This window comes from Dipodomys ordii, unplaced genomic scaffold (assembly GCF_000151885.1).
Source record: "Dipodomys ordii isolate 6190 unplaced genomic scaffold, Dord_2.0 Scaffold103, whole genome shotgun sequence".
In the NCBI taxonomy this organism is placed as follows: Eukaryota; Metazoa; Chordata; class Mammalia; order Rodentia; family Heteromyidae; genus Dipodomys; species Dipodomys ordii.
The window spans coordinates 953587-969547 of record NW_012267319.1 but is presented as its reverse complement, the minus strand read 5'-3'; the positions used below and the strand labels follow the sequence as shown (position 1 = coordinate 969547).

General features: G+C 47.6%; 1 protein-coding gene across 1 annotated transcript in view; it reads left to right on the top strand.

The window, feature by feature from the left end:
• Nucleotides 1-15961, top strand: part of Dscam (Down syndrome cell adhesion molecule) — a 365413-nt gene that overhangs the window by 172037 nt on the left and 177415 nt on the right. Inside the window, exons 5-8 of the mRNA XM_013027340.1 lie at nt 2960-3238; nt 6912-7187; nt 11305-11601; nt 12322-12597. Coding sequence (XP_012882794.1) covers nt 2960-3238; nt 6912-7187; nt 11305-11601; nt 12322-12597 — 1128 coding nt within the window. The remainder of the gene's footprint in view (nt 1-2959; nt 3239-6911; nt 7188-11304; nt 11602-12321; nt 12598-15961) is intronic.

The following is a 15961-nucleotide window of genomic DNA, read 5'->3' as shown; positions in this document are numbered from 1 at the left end:
CAGGGGCAAATGCAGGACCGAAGACCTTTGTGCTAAGTTTTCTGTTTTAAGGTAGCTCAGTCGTTTTCACTCTAAATGGCTAAGTGGCATGGCTCAAGTTTCTCTCGCAAGGTGTTAGGTTCAGCATGGTTCTCTCATGTTACAACCACAGAGCCACCATCACAAGCATGTGGTCAGTGTGGAAACCATCAGACCCCTGTGAAGATAGGATGAGGACAAGCGCCGTTCTGTTCAGGATGGCCACACACAAGGCCCGGGCAGAGGAGAAGCCGGTGGGTGCGGGCACACCCTGGTCCTGCAATGAGACCAGAGGGCCAAGTGATTTGCAAGTGTAAGAAATAATTCATGGTTTCGGTCACAGAAATTTTAACAAAACAGTGGAGGGGAAAGATTTTTTGTTGGTGACAGAGAGGAGGAAGACACTGAGTACACTGTGTAAAATGTGTTCAGTATTCAAAGAGAAGAAACATGAATTTCATTTAGATTTAACTTTTTTTTTCCAAATGTGCACATAGAGTGGGGCTGGGAAGGTGGCTCAGTGGTAGAGCGCTTGCCTTGCATGCATGAGGGCCTGGGTTCGATTCCTCAGCACCACATGAGCAGAAAAAGCCAGAAGTGGCGCTGTGGTTCAAGTGGTAGAGCTCTAGCCTTGAGCTGAAGAGCTGAGGGACAGTGCCCAGGCCCAGAGTTCAGGACTGACAAAAATAAATGAAAACTGTGCACATAGAGTGAGGATGACGACAGGGAAATTTAGTAGCCAGGTTTTGATGTCTCCATACTTCTCCAGACACTGCAATAGATGGAACAGGGGCAGGAGATGCATCATCCACAAACGCAGGCGCTGTAATCCATGGAAACTCTAGCATGTGGACAGATGTGAGCAGATTACCGACACCCACAGGAGAGCAGAACCAGCGGCAGGACAGCGGATGGGGGTGGGGAGGCGGGCAGTGAAGGGGACCGCTCACCAGCCTCAAAACTGCAGAGGAGTGGACAGAGGCCACCTCCCAAGGCAGAGCCTTTCCCTGAGCAGGGAGCTGTGCCCCGCACAGGGCCGCATGGGCACGGGCTCGTGATGGAGCCCAAGGCGAGATTGTGAGGAAGCTGGTGGGTGTGAAGGGAGGCCTCGCACAGCAACCAGGTGCTCTGCGTGTGGCCCTTCTGGGTGAACAGAACGGAAGCTGCAGGATGGAGGGTGGAAAAGAGAAACTGCGGAGCCAGGGAGGTGCTTGAAGAATCCCAGCCTGTGAAGCGCTACAGGAGAGGAAGACCAGAGGAGCCGGAAGTGCTGGCTTGAAATGGAAGCTAAGGCCCCCAGACCACGACCGCTATGAGAACCTTCCTACATCTGGGGAATCTGCATGCGTCTCAGTTCCAACTTTCACCCCTAACTCCGCTGGATTTTGTTGGGTCAGACAGGGTGTTGGTGAGCTCGTGGGCAGGCTGAGTTCTGTTCCTGCTGGCCATGTGCTAGGGCCTCTGCTGCCCACTGCTGCGTGTGTCCCCTTTCGTCTGCTCCATGTTGCTCCACTGCATGGGGGAGCCGAACACGTGTTCCAGAATTTATTCGTTTGTGTGTCTTTGGTGACATTGCTATTCAAGTGTGTTCCCAGTTTTGATTGAATTATGTCTTTTCATGATGAAAATGGAAACGATAAAACAAGCCTTTTTTCCACAATAAGATTTGCAAGTATCTTCTCTCAGTAGTTCCTCTTTCTTGCTTAAATGCAGCTTTGAATATGCAAATGCTTGATAAAGGTTACTATGTCACTTTTGTCTCTTAGGTTTTCATGTTGTATCCAACAACTCTGGATGTTTTCCTTATGTTTCCCCCCAAAGCTCTGTAGTTTTATAAGATCTTACACTTCGGTCTGTGATTCACGTTGTGTTCGTTTATGCATGTGGTGGGAAGGAGTTTCCAGATTCCCCTTTAGAAAGGACGTTTCATTGTACAGCACTGTTATCCGGAGGGGGTCAACCATTTTAGTTGGAATTACCACTGGTTTAGCTGAAGATGTGGCCATGGTGTGATACTCAGCAGGCACAGGATCTGAGTTTTACCCTAGTGTAGAAAACGCACAATGATGTACAATTTGCCCACCAATGAAGTTTGCTGGCTGGCTTGAGATGCCACTTGTCCTGCAAAACCATGGGAGCTATTTCTATAGTCCTCCTTCTGGACTCTCTCTGGTGTCTCCATGGTCTTACGCTCTCCACCCCAATCCTATCAGTGGCTCCAAGCGAGCAATTTTAGGGGTTGCCCAGGATGTCATGCACCTGTGGTTCCGGAGTCTGGGCTGACCTTCCACCATCATATTTGTTGAGTGAATGAAGCAGATATCAGAATAATGGGAGAGAAGCTTAGTCCAAGCAGTGTAAATCCTCACTTTTTTTCCTGAAGATCCTCCAGGGTGTCTGTCACTTCCTGTGAGCCTGGCAGTAGTGAGTCCCCACGTGGCTGAGAATTCCCCGGTCACCCTGGGCGTTGGCTGCAGGGACGTTCTGGTTGTTTCTAGATCCCATGTGCTGGGGTGTAGGTGGGGAGCTTTCCTGTAAGGTGCTTTTGATAGCTAATCAAACACTAAAAAAAAAAATTAAAGTGCATAAACACTTTAGAAATAAGTGATACATTGTCAAATTTGAAATTCTTATTTTTGTGACGTGGTCTTTACTGACGTTGATCAGCTCTCTAGGGAGAGCGATGCTCTGACCTTCTCTCCTGGTCAAGACTCTCATGGTGGCATCTGTATTTGTGCGATCTGGTGGGGAATGGAGGGTGGATGCTCTCTCCGGGCTTCAGTCCTCAGCAAGTTCTGAAGGGGAAGCATTTCTCTGAATAGGGCATTTTTCTCTTCAGGCTCCGGTTCAATAGTTGCTAAGGTGTACGGGATTCATGACGCCTGCCGTCCTGACTCCTGCAGGACTCGGCCGGGCTCTGACGGTTTCCTTTCTCCTGCAGACCCAGCGAACTCGGCCCCATCCATCCTGGACGGGTTCGACCATCACAAAGCCATGGCCGGCCAGCGGGTGGAGCTGCCTTGCAAAGCCCTTGGACACCCAGAGCCCGACTACCGTTGGCTGAAGGATAACATGCCCCTGGAACTTTCCGGGAGGTTCCAGAAGACAGTGACAGGGCTGCTCATCGAGAACACCCGGCCCTCAGACTCTGGCAGTTATGTGTGTGAGGTGTCCAACCGCTATGGGACGGCTAAGGTGATAGGCCGCCTGTACGTGAAACGTAAGTTGGACGATAGTGCGGTAGCGGGCAGTGGGGGTAGCAGTGGGGGCGATGGTCAGCGGTGCTGTGGGCGGGGCTGCGCAGCGTTCCATCCATCCCTCCCCATCCCACGGCAGAGGGACGGCCCACGACGCTCCTCTCCCAGTCTGAGCTCAGGGTTGCCTGGTGTCCACATCTGGAGATCCTCATTAGGACCCAGGACTGCTACTTTTCCAAGTTAACATTTCCTGTGGGTGCACAGCGGCCCAACTCTGAACACACAGGGGCATGTCTAAGGGGGTCTTCTTGGCTGGTTTGCAGACACTATTTTAAATGTCTCGACGGGGCTGTGATGAGCTGAAATTGGGTTTGCACTCAGCATGCTAGATCATTGTCTCTTCCTCTTCCATTGGGGTGTGGCTGTATCAAGGATGAGCATAAGGGGGATGCCAAGGGCCAGCTGGGAGGCCTCCTGGGCGGGACACAGCAGGCGCACTCTGCCCTAACCAAACGCTCATGCCCTAACCAAAGCAACATCACTTACCAGCATGACATGCCCAGAACGGGCAGCAGGGCCCTCACCAGGCAGGATTTCTCTTAGTTGCCAACATCATGCGTCTCTTCTTTTTAAATACATATATTTATAAAAATTGTATGGACAGAGTTGAGTAGATGGAACTGCAAGGATTTGACAAGGAGTACAGAGGAGTCTCCGTATCTGGCTGTGCCCCACCCCTGCACCTGTTTACAGAACAACCTCTTCAGAATCACCCCAGGGCCCTGCCTGGAACAGCACAAGCTAGAGAATGCATTCAAAGGAAAGCGCTCTGGGAGATGTAGCCCAAGTCCTGCAGTGGTCATCTGAGCAGCCTCGGCTGGTAATGTCTGCACACTACACTCCTGTAGCTGTGGAACTGTGTGGATGATGCCGGGTAACACCAGATGGCCCAGAAAAGGCTTACAATCTCGTGTTGTGCTCAGAGATCTTACATGATTCTGTTTTCTATTGCATTAATTTTATAACCTGAGATTAATCAGTCATTTCAATGAAACCAACTTTCTCTGTCTCTGTCTCTCCCTCTTTTTCTTCTCTCCCTCCCATAGTCTTCCAAATCTAACTTCGTTCTACTTGTATTACAAGCCTGTTACGTTCCTGATCTCAAATCACACTGCAATGTGGAAGATTACTCGCTAAACCTGTGTCTGAACCTTCCCATCTTTCCTGTGCCAATGAAACTCACCATCTCAAACAGCCATTGTCTTCAGCTCAAACTCTCACAGTGTCTCCTTGACCTATTGCTCTCTAGAGGCATTGGTCTGACTTCTCTTTACCATGACAGTCCTCCACCATGTCCACAGAACTTCCCAGAGGCTCCTCCGGGTTCCCTTCCTCTTTCATTCATCCTTCTTTGTGTAGGAGAAAGCTAGTAAGGGAGAGAGACAGGAAGTATTCTGTTGGTTTCCATACCTTTAGATCCTTTCTGTCTATAAACAAGGCCCAGGTCTGCATACTTGGCCTCAACTTTCTATTTTTCTTAACGTAATACATAGAATATAAATGTTTATTCACTGATATAAATAGAACAGGACCCATCTGTTAAGTAGTCCTATGAAAGTTGAAATACCAACGTTTTAGACTTCTCCTATCGTTAAGTCTATATATTTCCTTTCAATTTGTTTTTTATCCAGACATCTGTGTTTTATAAATATAACACGTGCATAGTTTAGAAGCTTGTAACGTGAAAAGAGAAAAATCCTCCTTCGGCCTCAGCTTTCTGTCATACCAACAAGAGTGTCCAATTCAACGTTTGGCGTTGAACACAGCCAATCTCCACCTCTGCCTTCTAGTGGCTCTTCTCAGAAACATCCATCCCCTCTCAGGCCTCAGAGGTAAACTTTAAATCTTGAGTCCTCCTTGAGCCTTTCTTTCCCATGTCCAAATCTTAGAGGCTAGGTTCCATCATGCTTCTGCCGTATTCTTTGCACCTCTGTGCTGCCCAAGAGGGACTCTGAGATGTAACCTCAGCCAACAGTCACAGTGTCTTCCTGACCAGTCCTCTCCACTCCAGTTTGTCTAACCAGTCTCCTAAAAGCCATTTGACTGTGCCATTCACTTACTTGACAGTCTCCAATATTTGTGTTAGCCCTAACTTTATTTTTAAATCTTACAGCCTTGTCCCAGACAAATCCTCCTATTATTTTTCTTCCCCACTACATTGCATTTGGATTGAGTCAGTCTTCTTCAGACCTGCCTGTTGTTCTTCATGCTTCGGCTCACCTGGGTCCTACTCTATGAGAATCTCTCCCCATTGCTGACATCTGAAAGTTTCCTGCTCATCCTGTAGGCCTCCTCTATTTCCCAAAGGTCTCCGCTAGTCCCTGCACCATGGTCATCTTCCTGATTATTTGGGCACTTGTGTCAACCCATGTGTCAATGCCGTGACAGTCCAAGAGACCAGCTCTCCTGGATCCAAAACTTTTCCTGGTGTGTTGAGATATTAAATAAAAAACACCAGAGTGAAAACTTTTGTTTCATTCTTTTCTTTTCCTTTCTTCTTGTTCTTTTTATTTGTCAGTGGTGAGGCTTGAACTCAGGTTCTGGGTGCTGTTCCTGAGCTTTTGTGCTCAAGGATAGCACTCTACCACCTTGAGACACAATGCCACTTCCAGTTTTCTGGTGGTTCATTGGAATAAGAGTCTCATCAACTTTCCTGTCTGGGCTGGCTTTGAACCATGATCCTCAGATCTCAGCTTCCTGAGAGGCTAGGATCACTGGCGTGAGCCACTGGTACCAGTCTTTCCTTCCTTCCTTCTATTCCTTTCCTTCTCCCTTTTGTCCTTCTTTTTCTTCTTTTTTTGCCGCGTGCCTTTCCAGGGGATCTTGCTCAGTTTCATAATATCTTTAGTAACCATTTCTTCTAGAAAATAGAAAACACGGAATTCTCCAATCATAGAAAAACTATGTAAATAACATATAAAATGTTTGGTAATTGTGTTTAGCATGTGCTAGTTGTACTGCAAATATTCATCATGGTTTATCTGTCAGATTAACTCTCTCCCTGGCACCTACTCAGTAAATAGTTTCTATAAATTTACTGAGTTGAAAACATAGAAATTTAGGGATGGGAGGCCTATCTCTGCTCAAATCAGCTTTCGTTCTCTCAAAGAAAGAATCTGTTTTAAGGCCACACCCCATGTGTCTTTGGCTTTGTGTAAGTAACATATAAGGAAATGAGTGAGGGTGTGTGTGTGTGTGTGTGTGTGTGTGTGTGTGTGTTTATACATGTGTGTGTTTATATAGTAGAGGGAGGGACAGAGGTAGAGATAATAGAGACATACAAGAGAGAAGGCAGAGCTGCAGAGGAGAGAGACAGACAGATAAAAGAAAGAGGAAAAGGAGAGAGAGCAGAGTAGATGAGCCACCACGGCTACCTTGGGAAGGCAAGCAGGATCTAGAAGTTCTAATACTTTGCTTTGCTTGTAGTCAGTGGAGCCAGACCACCTTTCTCACCTGCGTTCCAAATAAAGTATCACTCTGTTTATTCCATTGAAGGTGTTTTTGTGAGCAAAATAGTGACCCCCAAATAAGACTGACGTAAGAAATGTGTGCAGCCACGGCTGGCCGAGGCCCGGCAGGCCGAGGGATCCTTAGTGACCGGTTTCCTCTCCTCTTCTCTCCCACCTGACTCTCCAGAGCCACTGAAGGCCACCATCAGCCCCAGGAAGGTGAAGAGCAGCGTGGGGAGCCAAGTGGCTTTGTCCTGCAGCGTCACAGGAACCGAGGGCCAGGAGCTGTCCTGGTACCGCAACGGCGAGATCCTCCACCCCGGGAAGAACGTGAGGATCACAGGCATCAACCACGAGAACCTTATCATGGATCACATGGTCAAGAGCGACGGGGGCGCCTACCAGTGCTTCGTGCGCCAGGACAAGCTGTCCGCCCAGGACTACGTGCAGGTGGTCCTCGAAGGTCAGTGGATCCTCAGGGAGCACGTGCCTGGAACTGAGCCCCGTCCCACACACCCAGGGGTGGAGAGCAAGGGCCGGCAGGGCTGATGACCCTAACCTGTCCATCTCTCCAGATAATAACCCTACGCTCGTTTTCCAGCTAAATCAGCCAAACAAGATCAATGATCTGTTGAGAAGGACAGAATCTTTTTCTGAGCAACACATGTAGTCATCCACGTGGCCCAACTCAGAAACTCAAGAGCTGAGGGTGGTGTGGACGACTCGGGTCCTCCAACCCCGGGCCTCTCAGCGATGGCTTCCTTCAGGGGCTTTGCTGGGCACAGTGGGGTGTTGGCTAGCAGCGTCTCTGATCTTTGCCCACCAGACACCAAGAGCACCCCCTCCAGGTCATGCCTGCCAAAAATCCAAAATGTCCCCGAGGCCATGCCCACTAAGCTACCCGGCAGGGGAAGGTCCAGCCCACAGCCAATATACCAAGGGAGAGACAAATATAGACCAAAATTTTAATATAGTGCTTATGTTGTGGTCTCTGAGTCGAGTATTCACACAGTCAATCACTGCACTATAAGCGGAGTTGTTTGTAGAAATGAGCTTTTAGCATATTTTACTCTGCTTTTTTTAAAACTGGCTACTGAGTATCTAAATCTTACATATGTAAATCTTCAGGCTTAGGAATCAGCCAGGGAAAGAATTATGACAGGTAATAGTTAAGTAAGATATATACTTATCACCGAATAATCAAACTAGCTCTTGGTGGATGTGTGTGTGTGTTGTTGAAAATTGTATCATTTGTTACCATTTTTAGTTCATCTGCTATCAACTGATTGAAAGAAAGAAGCTCAGTGGTGGAGTGTCTGTCTAGCAAGTACAAGGTCCTAAGTTCAAATCCCAGCACCACCAAAGGAAAAAAAGAACTGATTTTACATAACACCAGGGGAAGAATAAATAAAGCCCACTGATACCTGGCAGTAAGTTTAGGTGCCTCAATGCAGAGTTAGTGCTTCTTCAACCTTCGCTGATCTGTGAGCAGCAGCTGCTGATCTGTGAGATTCCTGTTTTGACTCAAGTGTTTTATGGCAGGCAGCAAGGATTTTAAGTAGAGGCCAAATTGGCTGAGGGCACTGTCTTCTGGAACACACCTGACACCACGTTGCACATGGTAATTAAGCACAGAAAGTAATCAGTTTGCACAGAGCCAGTTCACTAATCAGGATACACCCTCAGCCTCACAGCCACTATTTTTAGATTCCTTGTAGAAAAAAAAAGAGATTACCTGTCTAGGCCTCGTTACCCGGGTAACCATCTCCAGTGACTAAGACAGCCTAAAGAGCACATTGATCACCCCTAATGATGCTGAAAGGGTTCAGGTTATCAAAGACTGACAGAAAGACAGATTTCAAAGACACTGGGGTCTCACTGGGAAAATAACGTCTGCTTTCATCTCCAAAGAGCCCGTCATCTGAACAGGGAGACAGGGCGGGGCACCCAGCACACACTCGAAGTTATTGTCACAGGGAGACAGGGTGGGTACCCAGCACACACTTGCGGAGTTATTGTCATGTGACATTTCCCATTCAGCACAAGAAGCTGCATTTTATTTTTCTCTCTTTTGAGAAATGATAGTTGCTAATGCTCCGAGAGAGAGCAGAAATGGAACCGCAAATGGGTAGCTGGTCCAGGCTGTAAAATTGTGTCTAATGAGCATTCTCTAAGGAAACCTTGTACTCCCCACTGAAAAAGATGTGGATTGTTAATAAAGTTGCAGAACTCACCAGACCACAGACTCCATGGGACTACAAGTGGAGTGGAACATCTGCACGCATTTCCTAGAGCCTACATGCTCTAGAAACGACTCATGATAGATTCTGGACCAACCAGAATGAGAGGGAAATGGAGGGCTCATAGAGAACAAAGCAAGTGCGAATCCATGTCCTTTTAGCACTGAAAATGACGGGCTCTGGGAAGAGGGGAGGTGCGCGGAGGCGATGCAGGATCGGTCCCTTAGAAGATAAGGCTCAAGGATGGGGTGACAGGTGCCCGGAGAGCTGTCCCTCTGGGGCCCTGCTCAGCCCCATGATGCAGTCCAGAAGTGAGAGGAGGCCGAGAGCGGACTCCCCCAAGACTCAGGTGACAGAGGACAGGGCTGTGGGCCGCTGCACAGCTGCACGTCCAGGGGCAGAGGCAGAAGTCCCAGGGATGGAACCACTGGGGTCTCCCCCAGATCTACACATAAGCTCCCTTGGAATCCTGGTTGGCATCCGAACGGCCAATGTGGGAGGCAATCCAAATCTACAACTGGACACACTAAACACAAAGCCAAGTAGAATGCGGTGGCCAATTGACAGAAAAACCACGCAACTCACTGAAACAGACTTTGGCGAAGACCCCGATGTTAAAACAAAAGCAGAGAAGGACTTCACTGCTGCGATTTAGAACATGTTCAGGGATTGAAAAGAAAAGATGTATCTGAGGAATCCACACACAAGAAATGCCAGCAGAGAAATGGGGAGGATAAAATTAAACAATTCGTTATATTTGCCTTCATAAGGCTTTGGGGGATCTCCACAGCTTCCCACCTCTGGCCCCACAACCAGCCTCTGACTGAGGAGAGAGTTTCCTCGTTGTAGTACCAGCTATTCGCATTGAGCTTTCTCTGACAAATGACAGCAGTCCTCAATTTTGTTTCCTCTAAAGGTTGCCCGTATTTGCCAAGTTTTCTATAATAAAAGCTTTAAAAACAATCAAGTAATCTTTTAAAATTAGACCCTGTAATTGACCATATGTTGGTTGTCTTTCTTTCTGTTTGTGCTAGTCCTGGATGCTGTCCCTGAGCTTTTATGCTCCATCTACCATAGCTCCACTTCCAGCTTTTTGGTGGGTAATTGGAGATAAGAGTCTTGCAGACTTTCCTGCTTGGGCTGGCTTTGAACTGAGATCCTCAGACCTGAGCCTCCTGAGTAGCTAGGATTCTAGGCATAAGCTTTGGGGGTCTGGATTAACATATACTTAAAAAATTAAATTGGTATCCACTAGAAAAGTTAATTACTTGACTTTTTCTCTCACACACTCTCTGTCTTAAAAGAGTAGAAAGACATAAACAGGAAAGTGACATTGCTGGGGTATAAGTCCATCCTAGATGACTTTCATGCATGAGGCTCTGAGTTTGCTCAGCAGCTTTGAAATCGATGAAAAATTTTAAAAAATGTGTTTTTTACTACTACCATGTAATAACAGGGATGTAGCCTACCTAGGTAATAGCATATAAAAATCATGTCCTTGTTTAACATATTGGAAACATCTCCAATATTAAGATTCTATTTAGCTGGGGAAGTTTTGGTTCACGGCTGTTCTCCTAGCATATACCACATATAATATCTATTTTACTCTCAAAAGTACCCCAGATTAGATGATAAATTATATGCATACTTGGCTTATAATAGTTTTGAAGATGCTTATTATAAAAGAGATTGCGTGGCTATTGAACAGCAATTTGCACTTGCTGTGACACGTTCTAATGACTCTTACTCCTGAGGCAATAATAAAGATGGCATTATCAGTCTCTCTCTCTCTCTCTCTCTCTCTCTCTTACTCTCTCTCATTCTTCCCACTCATGTGCTGCTGAGAAATCCCTAGCTAGCAAGAGAAGGTAGAAAGTCACACCTGTGCTTTGTGTGTGGGTGGCAGGCGAGCGGCTGAATGGGAATGTACCCATTTCAGAGACTGGTTGGGGATCATTGGATGTTTAACGTGAATGTCTGGGTGAGACCGTAGTCCTCGTTAAAACCATCAGGAAATGGAGACGTGATTTAGGACAACTCACAGATTCTGTGACCGTCTCTGGAGCCGATGAGGTTCATGGAAGGGTTGACATGGACCAAGATGCATTCTTAAAGGGATGTGTTGAACTGAAATCCCTTTGTACCAAAAAAATACAGATAATTTTGACAATATATACAGATTGGGAGAAAAGCAAATAGGAAGTAGAGAGACCCTGTTCTGCTGCGTGAATTTGGTGTTTACCGGCCACTGCGTCAGCCTTCTGAGCGATCATCATAGGTACTGGGCAGTGGTGTGGCGATGGGTCTGGGCCACTCTCTCCATCTTGTGTTGTCCTGCAGATGGAACTCCCAAGATCATCTCTGCCTTCAGCGAGAAGGTGGTGAGCCCCGCCGAGCCCGTGTCCCTGATGTGCAACGTGAAGGGGACGCCCCTGCCCACCATCACGTGGACCCTGGACGATGACCCCATCCTCAAGGGCGGCGGCCACCGGATCAGCCAGATGATCACGTCCGAAGGGAACGTGGTCAGCTACCTGAACATCTCCAGCTCTCAGGTCCGGGATGGGGGCATGTACCGCTGTACGGCCAACAACTCAGCCGGAGTCGTCCTGTACCAGGCTCGAATAAACGTAAGAGGTGCTTGTCAAATCAGCTCCTCGAACAAACACACATACGCCATTGTAGTGGAGAAAGGGTTGTGCATGCGCGTAGAATGCCCCCCGGGTGGGCCGTCCCTTCCCATTTCCCGCCCTTCCTGTCCTCACTCAGGAATGGCACCGACCGGGTCAGTGTTGGACATGGCATTGCCGCTTCCTTAGTCAGCTTCAGCTCTATCTTTCCTCTTAGATGTGTCTCCAGGATCTTTCCTTCCCTGGTTTGTGCTCTGCATGTCTTTTCCTTTCTTCTCCTCTCCTGTTTCAGTCCACCATGGTAAGCCTCCATGAGCATCATGGTATGTAGCGTACATTTGTAGCCTGGCCTGATACAGCCTCCACCTCCATGCTGTGCTCTGTAGAGAGAACCTAGCCATCCATTGTCTGCTTCCAGCGTGGGTCAGACAGCACGACGGGGTAGCGTAGACCAGCCGCTGGAGACCGGTCCCATCACCTCCTGGGCTGTCCCTTAAGACAGGTTAATAGACGTAAGCTGATAACAAAAGTATTTAACATTCATTGGTTAACCAAAAAGGGCAGACTTTTCTTCTCCATAGAAAATGCCAAATGCTGGGGGGAAATTTTTGTTTTTTTACTCCAATGAAAAATAATGTTTTCACCTCAAGGAAAGATCTATCCATTTCTTCACCTGAGACGTCTGTGTCCTGGAATTATTTTCAAGAGTTTCTTTGTGTCTTTCCAGGGCCTGCAAGCATCCGACCCATGAAAAACATCACAGCAATAGCAGGACGGGACACATATATTCACTGTCGTGTGATTGGCTATCCCTATTACTCCATCAAATGGTACAAGAACTCCAATCTGCTTCCTTTTAACCACCGCCAGGTGGCATTTGAGAATAATGGGACTCTAAAGCTCTCTGATGTCCAAAAAGAGGTTGATGAGGGCGAGTACACGTGTAACGTGTTGGTGCAGCCACAGCTCTCCACCAGCCAGAGTGTCCACGTGACGGTGAAAGGTAACCCTGACCCCTGACCCCTGACCCCCCACCCCGTCCCCACAATCCAGCCTGGAGCCTGGTTTTATCTCCAGCGGTCTGGAGATGTCTAGGATCTCTTCAGTGGTCTGGAGATGTCTAGGATCTGGGTGGAGGAAGGCAGCCATGAAGCCGTGGAAGGACGTGGTTGTGGAGTTTGCCCTGCCACTACATGCATACAGGACTGGTTTTCTCCCAATGTGGCTGTGGCTGGCTAATTTTCCAGAGGCAAATGTGTTGCTAACATAATCATGGCACAAAAAAGAGAAGGAGAGAGAAAGAGGAAGGAAGGAAGGATGTAAGGAAGGAAGGAAGGAAGGAAGGAAGGAAGGAAGGAAGGAAGGAAGGAAGGAAGGAAGGCTGTCTTGGCTTGGTTGTCTGCTCTTTGTTAGCTCATTTTCAAACACATGCATTTCTTTTCCTAAAGATTCCTAAAAGCAAAATCTTTTTTCCTGCTGGTCCTAGGGCTTGAACTCGGGGTCTGGCCACTGTCCTTGAGTTTTTTTTTTCTGTCAAGGCTAGTAATCTACCACTTGAGCCACAACTCTACTTCTGGATTTTTTGGAAAGTTATTCGAGATCAGAGTCACACAGGCCCTCCTGCCCTGGCTGGCTTCAAACAGCAGTCCTCACCCCTCAGCCTCCCGAGGAGCGAGGATGACAGCGGGGAGCCACTGGCACACAGCCAAAAGCACGTTCTTTTAAAAGCAAATTCTTTTTAAAACCTACCTGGGAGAGGTTTGCTGTAGTGGACAGAAACCTCAAACCATGATCTCCTCTTGAGTGGAGCGAGGAGGAGGGCAGCACTGCAGATAGGGATCGGGGATTCAAGTCCAGGCCGACAGAGCCCATCCATCTGCACACCCTGGTGTTGGCCTCCCCCGGTCAACATGCTCTCTGGGCCTCCAGTTCTATCCCTGCGTCCTTACCAGCAGAAGCTGGTAGAGCACACCACTCTGGTGGCCGATGCCTGAGGAACCATCTTTCCTATTCTCTACTCAGTTTCCTCAGAAGATCAAAGGACCTTTTCCGTTGTACAGACGTCTTTAGGAAGTCCACCATGCAAAGCCATCCTCCCCATCAGCGCCTGTCCCCCACCACGCCCAGCTCCCGGTCAGCTCCCCAAGTGACACCTCCTCCAATCCTCCTCAGGACCCTGTGGTGACATTTCTTTGATTGTCCCCGACCTTCCTTCCCACAAACCTTTAGTTTTACTATTGTGTGAGTGTGACACTGAGTTTTGAATTTGGCTCCCCATGCTTACCTTGGCCCCCTGAACTTTTTTGGTGCCGTAAGACTTTGCTTTTAGGTTGTATGTTTTTGCCCCGGGCTGGCCTCAGCTCTCCATGTGGATGGAGGGGCCACAGACACCACACCCCATGGAGTCCTGGTAACTTCTTGCCTAAGCTGGACTTGGACTGTGTTCTTCCCATATTATCTCCTGAGAGGCTGGGATTACAATACCAGCCCCAGCTTTACTTTTTAAGGGAATGTCTACAAATATACGTATACCTATAAAAATAATACACATTATAGATAGATAGATAGATAGATAGATAGATAGATAGATAGATAGATAGATAGAGGCCATGTTAGATGCTATTTGTTATAAGCATATGTATGAGATGCAAATTCATTTAAAAAGTTTTGAACCTTAAATTGCCATATGACTTGTTTGTTTTCTCATTATAAATTCTTGATAACCCAAATGGCTAATAGATACCTGAAAGTTCTTCCTGTGGTTGTGCCATTTATAGTACCTGAGCTCCATGCTGGTGTCTGGCTCTGAGCCCTGGAGGGGTACAGTAACAAAGACCTTCCCGGGCAAACCTTCCATGCAGGAGAGACCACTGTAAGCAAATGGAGCAGGTGATAAGCCAGGAAGCACGTGGTAACATGGACTGAGCAGATCTCTGTGGAATATACAGCAGCCAGGGCCACAAACTCAGACATCCCTGCCCATTTCCACTGTGAACCAGCTAGGAGACAAATGAAATCCTCAAGGAACCCACCCCTTCCATCCCCTGCCCCCACCCAGCCAGTAAGAGAATATCAGTGGGTTTGCCAAGACGCAGAGAATGCAGAATTTGCTCAAAGTGTAGGTGTTCATCTGGTGTTTGTCTACATTAACTTTCTGTGCACATGTCTATGTGGAGAGCAGATTACATACCTTTTGGTTAATCATTACTTTAAATCTTTTTTCCCCCTCCTGAAATACGGAAGTATTTTATAAACTAGAATACAACAGAATCCTGGCTGTCAACACTGAAGGACATCCCACCTTCCTTTGATTTGATTTCATCTCTTTTAGCTAGACAAGTGGCACTTCAGATATTGAAAGAGGAAATCTCAGTCCGGGCAGAGAGCAGCTTTAGCCTTGGCCAGGGAAGGGTTACTTAATGCCAAACAGTAGCTTCTGGATCCTTCCAATTGCTTTTATTTTTGGTCTGCCCCCATACACAACACCCTGGCAAAGGCCTCTGCAGACCTTCGGTTTAAAGCACCACTTAGATTTCTTGTTTACCAGGACGTTTCGCTTTCAACCTACAGCAGCAATTATGCACCAGGGATGATTTTTAGCTTGAACTTGGCTGTTGGAACAGTCCTCACCACACTGACTTCTGGACATCTCAATTTGCATCTCCACATATTTTGAAACGAAATACATAAATTAGGTCATACTCCAAGGGCCGAGCCTATCGTCCATCAACACTTCTTAAGATTAATCATCTTTAGTATTTTCTATTCTGTCAGGGGAAGGAAGCTAATGAGTCAACTGAATTGTTGACAGGGAAGGGAATTCCGGGCTCCCTGGCCCAGGGTTTATTAGTATAAACACAGCACTGTTGCTCTACTGTTCACACAGGGTAAATATTTTACTGAGATAATTTTAGAGGACCAAGTATGAGCCTTCCAATGTTCTTTTCCTTTGGCAATGAAAAGAACTGGCCCACTTAGTGCTAGCCATAGTACTGCCCCGTGTTCAACTGCATCATTTTTGGGCGGGGGGGTCCAGTCGTGGGGCCTGAACTCTGGGCCTGGGTACTGTCCCTCAGCTCTTCAGCTCAAGGCTAGCGCTCTACCACTTGAGCCACAGTGCCACTTCTGGCTTTTTTTTTCTTTTCGTTTATGTGGTGCTGGGGAATCGAACCCAGGGCCTCACGCATGCAAGGCAAGCGCTCTACCACTGAGCCACCTTCCCAGCCCCAACTGCATCATTTTTTATCTTGGTTCTGGGAGGTACTCTATGACACTGACTATAGTGTTGTGTGTGTATGTGTGTGTTTGTGTGCGTGCACATGAGTGTGGGCATGTGCGTGCACGCACATGTGCACGTGTATGCCTGT